The 13,117-nt window shown below is 40.0% G+C and overlaps 2 protein-coding genes across 9 annotated transcripts in view; one reads left to right on the top strand and one right to left on the bottom strand.

Moving 5' to 3' along the window:
• The window catches only part of CPEB3 (cytoplasmic polyadenylation element binding protein 3), a 238,494-nt gene extending 236,369 nt beyond the window's left edge, over positions 1–2,125 (top strand). For all 8 annotated transcript variants that reach the window (XM_071215767.1, XM_058298773.2, XM_058298771.2 and 5 more), the window contains one exon: positions 1,757–2,125. In XM_071215767.1, the coding sequence (XP_071071868.1) occupies positions 1,757–1,984 (228 nt within the window). In that variant the 3' untranslated portion in view covers positions 1,985–2,125. The remainder of the gene's footprint in view (positions 1–1,756) is intronic.
• The window catches only part of BTAF1 (B-TFIID TATA-box binding protein associated factor 1), a 253,521-nt gene that overhangs the window by 10,106 nt on the left and 230,298 nt on the right, over positions 1–13,117 (bottom strand). The gene's annotated exons all lie outside the window — the stretch shown is intronic.

Raw genomic sequence — 13,117 nt, 5'->3', positions numbered from 1 at the left:
TCCCCTGCCTCCTTTTAAGAAAGGAAAGAAAAGAAGATTAGGTTTTTGCCATTAATTTAGCCATATGTAACATCTCATTGCCCTTCTCTGGGTCTAATGCTGCTGTCTCTAAAAAGCTCCATCTCATGCTTTGAACCAGTCAGTGCTGGAGAAATCTTGAATAGCTTATGGACAAAAAAAAATTTTTTTAATTTTATATATATATACTTAAGATTTATTTATTTACTTATTTCTCTCCCCCACCACCCCAACCCCGGTTGTCTGTTCTCTGTGTCTATTTGCTGCGTCTTATTTCTTTGTCTGCTTCTGTTGTTGTCAGCGGCACGGGAATCTGTGTCTCTTTTTGTTGCGTCATCTTGTTGTGTCAGCTCTCCCTGTGGGAGGCGCCATTCCTGGGCAGGCTGCACTTTCTTTTGCGCTGAGCGGCTCTCCTTATGGGGCACACTCCTTGCGCATGGGGCTCCCCTACGCGGGGGACACCCCTGCATGGCAGGGCACTCCTTGCCACGCATCAGCACTGTGAATGGGCCAGCTGCACATGGGTCAAGGAGGCCCAGGGTTTGAACCGCCGACCTCCCATGTATTAGACGGACGCCCTAACCACTGGGCCAAGTCCGTTTACCAAAATTTTATATCATTTTTAAACTTTGCTTTTTTGTTCTTAGGAAGCACTTGCCAGCCCATCTGGCTGTGAGTGTTCTCTCCAGTCTGAATGGCAATGTGCTAATCTTTTACAATTCCTTTCCACACCCAGTTACCCCTTTTTGATGAGGTTTCTTTGACTTCTGTTAGGTGTGCATCCTGCAGCTTATTGGCTTAAAATGTACTCTCCTTTGGTGTGGTCTGTTTTGGGGACCAGTTGGGAGAAAGAGAAGCCAATAATGGAACTGCTTTGATACTGGAATTTGACAAGTTTCTTTTTGAAATAAAGAATCAGTCTCTCAAAAAAAAAAAGTCCATAGGTCCTTATTTCCCCAGCCACATTGGTGGCCACAGTGGTTGCTCTTCCTCCAGAATGGCTCTGGCAGTAGGTATGGGAGGGGTCTGATAATAGACTTTTCACCTCCATGCTAGTTCTTAAAGTTCAAGATGAAAAAAATTAATGTTAATTATCCTTTTTCTGAGGTTCTAGGGAGGGGATGTGGGGGGATATTGTGGTAACATTTGTTGTTCTTTGCTTTTGGTTTTCACATCCTACATAGTGTTGCTTCATTTAGTTTGTAAAATGCTCCCTAAAGGACTATGATGAAAGGTTCTCCTTTTACTGAAGCTTCCAGTCTTTTTAGGAGTCACTCAGTGTGACTCTTGCCCGGCTCCTGCCAAACCATTCCCTAAATATGTGTCCTGCCTTTTCCTGCTTATGGGCCTTTGTCCTTCCTAGTTCCTCTCCCTGAAATGCTCTTCCTTGTCCTGCTTTGTCAGATGCTGCCCAGTCTTCAGGAAGTTCATGTGCTTTTACATGAATGACTCCATCTCTTATTCCTCACCAGCACCCTTTGAGGGAGACAGTCTTACGCCCATTTTACAGATTAGCAAACAGAAGCACAGAGAGTGGTTAAGAATTTGCCTAAGATCACCCAATAGTAAGTCAAGGAACTGTTTCCAAAGCCCATACTCTCAATTATCATCAGATGTTAGCTCAGTTCAATGCATCTGATTAAGGCATGTTGTTAAGCTGTACTGTTGATTCTCAAGAAGAAGAAATGTGAGAAGCTTTGCTAAACCTTTTTCCCCTGTTTTTCCTCTTTGGGTCCAGGTGGAAGTGAAGCCATATGTGCTCGATGATCAGATGTGTGATGAGTGCCAGGGCACACGCTGTGGTGGAAAGTTTGCCCCATTCTTCTGTGCCAACGTCACCTGTCTGCAGTATTACTGCGAATACTGCTGGGCAAGCATACATTCTCGTGCTGGGCGGGAGTTCCACAAACCGCTGGTGAAGGAGGGAGGCGACCGCCCTCGTCACGTCCCATTCCGCTGGAGCTGAGCCCAGGGCAGACCAGCCACAAGTACTGGAGTAGATAACAAGGAGGGAAAAGAGAGGGCACTGCCTCAGGGCTTACAGTGTTCTGGAAATCTGTGCATTTGTTCTCGATTTTTAAAGAAGAAATGGGTCTTTTTATTATTATTATTATTATTATTATTATTATTATTGTTATTATTATTTACAGTCATTACTGAACTTAGTGTCCAGTATAATGCAAAACTGCAGAGTGTATAACGGTACTGATTTGCACTTTGATTCACACCTTTGTCTGCTTGGTACTTTTAATTTCTTAGACTTGTCACTAGTCACTTTGTAGGCACCATCTCATCAGCGGCCATCAGGTTGATGTCTGTGATATTTTGTTTATTGTGTTTTTGTTGTTCTGATTGTTTTTGAACTGGAGCATGCACTTATTTTCAGAAACTTAGAGCGTTGCCCCTAGAAGACTTACCAAAGGTAATACTCGTGAGTAGGTGGCAGATGTAGCAAAAACTTCACAACAATTCAGCAATCATTAGTTGGAGTCATTTAGAGTAAGGATAATCCTTAATGAAAATAAGCCTTTAGTTGCTCTCTATTTTGACTTGTAAGGATACCTCAAAAGCTGGATCTTATTTTTCCTTCTTGTTTGATTTTTGTTTTGCTGAGGATTTTGGTTAGATCTTTAATGTTATGTAAATTTATGCTGCAATAGCTTTTGCTGCTATTAAAATGGTATTATTAATACCATAATACTCTATTCAGGCTAAGATATTGTTTTTTTTTTAAACCCAACAACACACTTTTGTGATTTAGAAATAGAGTCAGCTGCCGGAAGGAGATCAGAATAGACTTCAGAACGCTTTAATGGGAGGTCAATATTTCTGACTGCATGTTTACTTAATCAGGTTGCTGCATGCAATAAATTTTATATCCAATGTCCAGTATAAAACCTTCCCACAATGCACAAATTAAGAATCTATATAAGCTATAAAATACTCATTTTTTTAAAAATATTTTTTTTCATTCAGAGAATTGGTAGTTGACCAGAGGAAGGCATGCCTCAATAAATGGAATGCTTCTGAAAATAGGAAGAGCCCATGAAAGAATGGCCTATATTACAACCAATATAAAACCTAGGTGTAGGATATTCTTAAAGCAAATTTGTGGATGGTAGATAAAGTCCTTTGCGGTGCTCTGTTATATATTGTGCAGTTTTATTTTATATAGTGAAGTGATTATGTCTAACTGTGATCAAATGTAACTGTTTAATGCCTCTGTGTCAGACATTAAAAAATTTGACAGTTCATAACTGGTATATTAACTAACACATGAGCTCTTAGTTACAATCTCCTAGTGCTTGCACCATTTTACATAGCTTCAGACTTTTTCCAGAAAACCAAAGAGCTCATCTTAGCTTATAAACACTAGGATATATACAGTATATAGAGATAAATTGTCAGATTGACGGACTAGGCATATCTCAAGAAAGCTTTGTAATGGTGATGCTAAAGAAATGTCTGTATAAAACAAGATGGCCTGGGCACACTTGGTTGCCTAGGTGAGAAATTAACTACTTAATTCCCTGGATTTATCCTGTAAAGCTTGAATAGAATTAAGACCTGCTAATACTCCCATGGACATTTTTTTAGCATTCACTTTTGAGCTGCAGATAGTAATATATAAACACACACAATGATTGTGAGAATATGTAAATTTTTTAATCTTCTTCCTATGTTTTGGAATTCTGGGGACAATCTGACTGGATATGACACTGCAGAGTAGATTTAGGCCGCTGTGTTTTATGTGCTGTGATGTCCTTGTGCTGTTTTAAATTAGTTTTGCTTGTTTTTGTTTTGCTCTGTTTATTTTTTTTTCTTCTCCAGTGTTTAGTTGCAATCACCAGCTCTCAAATTACAATTTGTTTTCAAAAAGGAAAAACAAAATAGTTTTTTACTGGATGAATGCTTATTAGAAATCTCCCTTTTTAAGGTTTCCTCTGAGCTTTTTGGTAAATATTGCTTTTTTCCAGCCCAGGTGTGGTTTTCTGTTTGTTTTTTTTCTATGTTTGTGGTTTTTTTCATCTGTATAAGAAATTTTGTTATGCACTACTACTTTTTTGTATTTTAGACAGTTTTCAAAAGTTGGCTGAAGATTTTTTTGTTTTTAAGGAAAAAGGCATGCTTTCTGACTGACATGATCTTTTGCAATACCTCAATTTTGAAATATAGGAAAGAAAATGATATTTTCTAAGTAAGTTTATTCAGAAAAATATATATTAATTTAATTCTGCAAGAAAAAATGATTTAACAGATGGGTAACTTTATTTTTTTCATGCTTATTTGTGTTTTTTGAAAATGAAGAAGTTAGAGCTTTATAACTATAATATTAAAGATCATATCTAACCTACAGAAATCTACCTAATTATGTGAAAGAAGCAAAACTTTTTGAAGAAGCACCCCCTCTTTCATGTACTAAAATAACATTGAGAGGTTAAAAAAAGAAAGCTGGAAGATTGTACAGCATAAAGCTAAAATGAAAGCAAAAAAAATATTGTCATGAAAATAGGTTACAAAAAATAAACTCCGTTTGGTGCTGAAAGTTGTGAATAGATGGTGGAAACTACTTTCCCTTAATTTGTATATTTATAATCAAGCCTTGATTGTGCACGACTGACCAGGATTGTGAAAGAGTTCTTCTGTTTGTATTTTTTTAAAGAGAACTTTTTTAGTTTATTAAATTATAACATGGTCCCTTTTGTTTTGTAAATAAATGTGCCCCCAAAGTTGTTAATGTTATATTAAAAGAGAGGGTCCTTCAAAAAAATTATTTTTTAAAACACAGAGGTGTTCTGACCTGCAACTTGACTGGGAAGCCCCTGGGTAACACAGGTCCTGTTGTGGCCTTTCCTTGATGTGACACTTGAACTAGTCGATTTTTTGAAGGCTATAACCTAACCTCGACTATTTGTTGTTATGTGCAATACTGTTTGTACTGTTTGTATAAAAAATAGAAAAAAAAAAGAAAAGAAAAAAGGCATAAATCTTTATTGCAGATTTATTTTCATTGCAAACTTTAGACATTGTGATTCACTGAAATCATTTTTCTACTGTCAAATATGTACCTTTTCTTCATGCTGGTATTTTTTCAATAGTAATGTAGCCTTTGTACTGAGACAAATTTTCATTGTTATTTTTAGAGAGATTTTTTGCTAAGAAAAAAATTAAACATATTTACATATTTTTCATTTTATTTCGTATTTTCTTTAAGGAGTGCTTTCTCAATCATTAATAGAGTTGTTTCTGGGAGGGACTTTCATATCTGGTCAATGTCATAATATTATTTTGTATTTTTACTTGGAATAAATTAATTTTATGATGCTAATTCTTTAAAAGTTTATTTTTTTCATTTTCAGTTATTTTTGAAGCTAAAACCTTTGTAATATTGTTACTAAAGTGTCTAGTTTTTTGAAATGCAAAGCTTTATGTATTAACTTGCTGATGTGGTTTACAATAGTATGACAACGATGAAAATGGTTGGTTATGTAAAGTGATTGGAAAATGTAATGGATAATTGGGTAATAAAATGATAGAATGAAGCAGAACATGAGAGATTTTGACAAGCCTTTTCCTTTATTATAATGTTCAGTGTAAGGCTAGGGATGTCACAGTACAGTACTCTAGGGATGTCACAGTGGATTTATACAACACCAGGTGTAGCCAAATCTGTGGCACTGATAATGAAGTCACCCTTACTGAAACACCGCCAGGTTTAAAACCTGGCCAGGTCAACAGAAAGTTTCATTGCTTTTTCCCCTCTAACTCTTCATTGTGTCCTCTGCGTGTGCACATCTGTGTGAGTGTGTATGTGTGTGTGAATCTGCCACCAACTGCTGTCCATGTGCAAGACAGTGCCTTTCCTCCAGGCCAAACCTTTTACGTGCGTTTACAGTGGCCACGTTTAAGAGTCAAAGGAAATTGCTGAGAAGACAGCACCTTCTGTGTAGTCTAGATGTCCATTTGCAGTGTCTTACCTGTGTCACCTTCATATAAGCCTTGCTTGGTGGTACTGAGGAAACACTCCGTCACCACTGTATATGGACAGTTTCAAGCTGCATCTCCCTCCACACCCTTGGCCTGCTCCCTCTTATGGTGCCCCTTTTTTGCCTCTTATTTTGGCAACACACCTGACCAACTCCATGCATGCTCTAGTGTGCCCTCCCGCTTCTATTCTAACACCCATCTCACCTTGAAGCTGCACTGTTAAGGCAGCATGTCATTGTAATGGCATCTAAAATTAAAAAATAAATCATACAACTGCAAAACTGGTGTTGCGTAAACAGATCATCCAATGACTTGCTCTAGATAGATAGTGTGTTTCTGCTAGTCATTGATGGCCTCTTACAATTCCATTGCCACAGGGGCAAGGTTATCAATAACTTGGAGAAATGTGTATCCAGAGTTGGCTCTTGGGTATGCTCTATGTATTCAGTTTTGTAAATAATATATAGATTAGATCAAGTTGTGATGTAAAATTTTAACTCAAATTGGGTATTATGGTTGGAATTTTACATTAACTACAAATAAGTGACTTAGGAACAGAAGAAAAGAAATTGGAAAATTCTTGCTTAGTGGTATAAAGATTATGCTTAGATTTCTGCCTATATATTGTGTTTTATAGCTTTTTAGTGAGGCATGAGCTAATGCAGAATGTACTGCATTTATGCAATTAGCAAATAACTGCTAGTTTTCATTTTATCTATTATATTAGCAACAAAATGGCATTTAACTGGGTAAAGCTCCTACCTAAAATATTTGAGTATTGTGACATCTCTACGCAAGGTTTGAGTGAAAGATTAGTCACAGATTAGTGAAAACAAAAGTGTCTTTTTAAAACTGGCTTATTTGTATGGATTGTTGCTTTTTACACTAGTTTGTATGGTATGTCAGCTAAAATTTGTTTTTTCTTTTTTATAATAACCAAACTTCTCTATCTCAGCTGCAATAGTGTTCCATCTTACCACAGAGTATTTTATAATTAATGCTGTTAACTTTGCTCTATACCCCAAAATGAGTCAAGAAATGGATATGTGATTTGGGGATGTTTAAATTTGTATGACAATGATGTTAATTGCAACAAGTAGAAAACTTGGGTGCTAATACAGGATAACTTATGCTATTTTTTTTTCTTTTCTGGATATAGTTATGTTGGGGTATAAAGTACTAGGTATTTGTATTTTTGCTGTCAAAATAATGGACATAACTTTTAGAGTGTTCACAGCTAAGATCTCTGTATTTGTTTTTCAACTAACAACTAATTTTAACTGTACTGTATCTTTTATTACCTGTTCTCTTAGATTGTTTTTGCTAGTAACCCTTATTTAGCTTCTGCCTTTGGGGCTTGGACTAATATTGCTTGTATGGAACTGCAGTACTGTGACTAAACATGGAGCTCAATGCAGCTTTTGCTTACAATTGCTTAAACTTTGTAGTTTGAACTTCCTTTTTTTTTCTGTATTAACAACTTATTAAATCTAGTTGTATGAAGTACTGACACTTGTCATCCTTTGCATTTGCTAAGGAAGAGTTTAGAGTATATGTTTTGCACCTGGGAACATTTGTACATTCCAATCCAATTTGCTAGAAAAGCTGCTACTGCTGCTGCTGTTTTTGTTTTGTTTTGTTTTTTTAACACATCTCCACAGCAAAATTCACCTTTTCTCTGACACAATTCTTTTTTAAAAGTATATTTTAATCAGTAACATATTTGATTATTGACAATGTGAATATGTATTCAACAGCAGGGTTTTTAGATGTGCACTTGGCTTTTCACGCCAATATTTGCCACATTAAACCAATTTTGAGAATCAAAACTAAACAGTCAATGAAAAGCTATGTATACCACCTCATTGTATTTCTGACAGTAAGCTATTTCAGAAAATGGGCCTTTTTAAAATCACCTATCTATTTTTGACTTGCTAGAACTCTCTTATGGGCGCTAACTTTAAATCCTTTTAGAAAGTGGGTTACAAATAGCTCCACAAAAGAATCCCCTAGACTCCTGTAAAAAAAAAAAAAAAAGCCAAGAATGCCCTAGAGAGTTTGTAGGAACTGCAGGTTGCCAGAGTTTTCATTTAACAGGATTGGGGTGCAGGAACATGTACTTTTAAACGTCCCCTGGCCTCAAACCCAAGCTTGAGAATGAAAGTGCGCAACCCTGGTCTGCGCAGGATCTTCTAAAGCTGGCGACCCCTGAGGCGGGGAGGGCGGGTCGTGGCGCGGGCCGAGTCGCTGCGGGAGGGCCGCAGCGCCAGCCTCCGAGGTCGCTTTAGGAGCCAGTTTCCGGCTCGCCCCCTAAGAGGGCGGGACTGGGCCGCGAGGGGCAAGAGGAGCAGGAGCCAGGACGCCCGAGGGCTCCCTCGCGGCGGCGGGCCACGAGTGTCCGGCGAGCGCGCCCTGTTTCCCACACGCAGTCTCTCCTCGCGCTCCTTCCCTGGCTCCCACCAGCCCGCAGTGCTCGCTTTCCCAAACCTGAATCCCACGTAGCGCCACCTCCCCCACCCCCCGCCGCCTCCAAGGTGGCTCCGAAGCTCCGTGGTGCCCGCTGGCACCGTGCCTGGAAGGGCCCATTTCCTCCCGGAGCCGTCCAGGTAAGCGCCACTCGGGGATTCCAAACCAGCCTGAGTTCGTCTGGAACCTCTGCTCCTTGGGACGTTGCTGAATGCCGCACACGATTTCACCTGCAACGAGCAGGTTGCCCAAGAGCAATGATGGTAATTCGGGAGGCCTGGGTTTAAAACCTCAGCCACTCTGCCACCTGGATATCATTTAATATTTAAAGTTCTGTATCCCTTTTGGTTAAAAAAGAATGTACATTAAACTAGAATGGAATGCTGTTTTTAGAGTGCTGGTGTGACTCGGACCTCACATTTGTTCCCTGGTAAAAAAAGGTTCTTGTGCCCTAACTCTGGAATGAAAGGGGAGTAGGTAAGTGAATGGTGTATTTGTTACTGATTTCTGGGGGTAAAAATGGATATAGTCTTGGAGCTCCCTGCGCATGAGCTTTGAACTAACAGTTCTGAAACAGACCCCCTGCTAGGTACTAAGCATCAGCTTATTGAGTGTCTGATGTGCCTGGAAGGACCTGATTGCTGGGAAGACTTTTCCTCACCGTTTAAAAGAACTGTGGGTTATGCCGAAGGTATCTGCTTTACAGAAAGGAAAATGCACGAGACTTGATGGCTTTTCACTAGACCCTTAGCACATGCATTTCCAGTGGAATAATACTCAGCATTCCCAAACTGAAAGATTTAAAACTCATATATATATATATATATTTTTTTTTAAGATTTATTTATTCCTCCCTCCCCCGCCCCCCCCCCCCCCCCCCCCCCCCGTTGTCTGTTCCCTGTGTCTATTTGCTGCATCTTCCTTGTCTGCTTCTGTTGTTGTCAGCAGCACGGCAATCTGTGTTTCTTTGTGGCACCATTCCTGAGCAGGCTGCACTTTCTTTCGCGCTGGGCGGCTCTCCTTATGGGGGCACTCCTTGCGCATGGGGCTCCCCCACGCGGGGGACACCCCTGCATGGCAGGGCACTCCTTGCGCGTATCAGCACTGCGCATGGCCAGCTCCACACGAGTCAGGCCCAGGGTTTGAACCGCGGACCTCCCATGTGGTAGACGGTTGCCCTAACCACTGGGCCAAGTCTTAATTGGAACTGTTCTGCTAAATAGGCTATTGATTGAGTAATGGGGTAAGGGGAGCCCAAATTGATGGGTCCTAAGGCTATTCAAAGAATAAATGGCTGGAGTGTTGCTTTTTACTGGAACAGATAACTGACAATTACCTTTAGTCTGTAAGTTCCTTCTTATTCAGAATACTTTGGAAATACAGGTGTTCTACATAGTTGAATGATTATTCTGTTATTGGTCAAGGACTATTGTAGATGCCACTCCAAATTTCAAATAATTAAAATTCAATTTGAGGCATTTATTTTAAAACCTGTATGGAAAAAATATCTTTCAGAAATCAGAAACATTTCAGGATTTTGTGCCTAAATGCCTTAAGACCTTCACTATTTAAAAACGAGTGCATATAACATACATATAGAAAAGTACACAAATCATAAAAGTTTGCTGGATTTTGACCAAGTTTATATACCCATATAATCAGCCTTCCAGTCAGAAATGGAACCCTGCTCTCACCCAGACGCCCCCCTCATGCCCTTTGTCGTTATGACCCCCTAACGCTGTCCTGACTTCTAACACCGTAGGTTAGTTTCAACAAGCCACTTCTTTTGAACACCTACCATACAGTAGCCTACCATGTGTTATATAATCCTCACAAAAATCTTGAGGTCTGCAATACAGTTTCCCTTTTTTTCAGACAAACTAAAGCGATAGATCAACTGCTATGCAAACCCAGGGTCCTTTGATGCACAAGAAGTGTTTTCCCCGCTGCCCATTACATAGTATTATGGGGGGAATAACATTCTGAGTTTTGGCATTGTTTGTATTTAAAGAAGTCTTTGCTGTAACTGCACATATATTCATCTCAACATGTAATTCTGACCCAGTGAAAGTCACCTAAAGTCATGTCATTTTCTTTGCTGTTACTGGTCAAACTTAACTTTTTTGGTTAAGATGTTTTGGGCTGAACCAGTAAGTTTAAGGAAATCACTCCAACTTGTCACCTTCAATGCAGGCCTAAAGTAGAGCAGCTCTAAACCAATTGAGACCCTGTATGAAGGACGAAACGGGGTCCCTGTTATGGGACGAGCGGGGTCCCTGTTGCGGGACGAGTGGGGTCCCGTTGTGGGACGAGCGGGGTCCCTGTTAAGGGACAAGTGGGGTCCCGTTGTGGGACGAGTGGGGTCCCGTTGTGGGACGAGTGGGGTCCCTGTTAAGGGACGAGTGGGGTCCCGTTGTGGGACGAGAGGGGTCCCTGGCGTGGGGAAGAAAGCCTCGTACGGCCGCTGAGGCTTCCCTCGGGGGCTCCGAAGGCGGGGAGGGCGCACGACCCAGGAAGGAGTCACGGAGACAGGCTGATGGTACAAGTCTGGTCCATTGCAGAAGGGGATGCAGATTTATAGGATTGGGGAGTGGTGTGGCGGGTTCTGATTGGCTAGGGCAAATGCTGTTTCCATATAAGGCAATGTTCTGGCATTGGGCTAGTGATTGGCCAGTAGAGTATGTGCTAACTCTTGATAGGCTGACACTGTTACTAAGCTGATAGGTGGTTGTAAGCTGTTGCTGGGCAAACAGCGTACTAAGAGATTAGGTTTAAGGGAGGGGGGAGGGGAAGTGAGAGCTGGGCTAGGCGGGAGATAGGAAGGGGTGGGCGGTGCCGGCTAGCTGTTAGCAGCAAAGGCCTAGTCAGGCGTGGTCACCTTGTCTAGGCCCAGTGGGCAGAGGCGGTGTCACCTCTTGCTGCACTGTTTGCCACTGAGGCAAGCCGGGTGCCCCTCCTCCCACACCTGTAGATGGAAGAAAGTCTCTCTGGGCATGTCTTAGTCCCAAAGGTGAGGAATTGTCTTATGTGGCTGGTCTCTCTTCAAAAAAAAAAAAAACAACAGGGCCTCCAGATGATAGAAATAGAAAACAGTCACATAGTGGACTTTATTGGACTGGGTGAAAAAGGCAAGACCCAGCTGTATGCTGTCTCCAAGAAATTTACCTTAAATATAAAGAAATAGGTTAAAAGTAAAAGTATACAAAATAAATTAATCATAAGAAAGCTGGGGTGGGTATGCTCATTTGAAACAAAGATGCTTTGGAAACAGAACTCCTACCAATGATAGGGAAGAGCACTTCTAAAGGGGTCATTTCATCAAGAGGACATAACAATCTATGTATATACCTAATAACTGAATTTCAAAATACATTAAGCAAAAACTGATAGAACTCTTAAGAGAAATAGATAATCCATAATTATAATTGGAAACTTCTACATTCCCTTTCACTATGTGAGAGAACAAATTGACAGAAAATTGATAGGAATACAGATGACTTAAACAACATTTAACACTATCAACCAATTTGACTTAATTGACATTTATAAAATATTCTGCCCAACAACTACAGAATACACATTATTTTCAAATGTGCATGGAACATTCACCAAAAGAGACCATATTCTGAGCAATAAAACAAGTCTCAATACTTTAAAAATTATATGCATATATATATAATTTCCTAGCTCTGGCCACTGAAAAACACTGAAAGTAATGACAATATAGTAACATTGGGCCCCCCTGGTGTCAGGTGGTGGGGGAAGAGTTGGGCTGAATAATAACTATGATTGATGGAAACAAATTGAATATATAAAAATCTACAAGCTCATATGATAACTTTAACAGGGAAAATGAAAGAAAAACTAAGAGAGAAACACACACACAACAGGCCTTTCTGCTCAATTTTATTATTTATACTTAAAACAAAATGTTCTTTATCCAGATTTAAGAGTCCATGGTTGAATGGGTACATCTACAGAAAATCGGTTTCTCAAAATTATTTTCAATTATCTCATCAGAAGTGAAAAACGAAGGCAATTCCAATACACACCCTCCAGAATGACTAAAATCTATAAGACTGAAAATAGCGACTATTTGGGAGGATTAGAGAAGTGTTGGGAGAAGTGTAAAGTGGTACAGCCACTCTGTAAAACTTTATTTTACAAGAGCTTAGTGTGTCTTATGGCTGTGGCAAACACCACATATTAACTTGACTTAAGTGATGGAAATGTATTGGCTCCTGGGTTCAGAAGCTAGAAGTGCAAAATCGTGGCAGCAGCAAAGCCATGCTTTATCCCTGAAAACTGTGGCGTGCTGGGGCTGGCTGGCATTGCTTGGGTTCTTTGCCATGGTTTTCTCAAACTGTCTGAATTTCTTCTACTCATAAAGGACTTCAGTAATCTGAAGTGCGGCCACACCTTAACTAAAAACAACATCTTTAATAGGTCTGTTTACAGTAGGCTCAGACCCACAGGAATGCAGACTAAGAACATGTTTTGGGGGGTTATATAGCTCAGTCTACCACAGTATGTATATACTGTGTCCCAGTCTTTTCACTCCTAGGTATATGCCTAGCAAATACATAGTATGTTCACTGGAAAACATGTACAGAATGATTATAGTAGCACTATTCATATAGCCCCC

The sequence above is a fragment of the Dasypus novemcinctus genome, chromosome 6 (genome assembly GCF_030445035.2).
Source record: "Dasypus novemcinctus isolate mDasNov1 chromosome 6, mDasNov1.1.hap2, whole genome shotgun sequence".
Taxonomy (NCBI): domain Eukaryota; kingdom Metazoa; phylum Chordata; class Mammalia; order Cingulata; family Dasypodidae; genus Dasypus; species Dasypus novemcinctus.
Note: the sequence above shows the minus strand (reverse complement) of the source record. Positions and strands in the feature narration are given on the sequence as shown.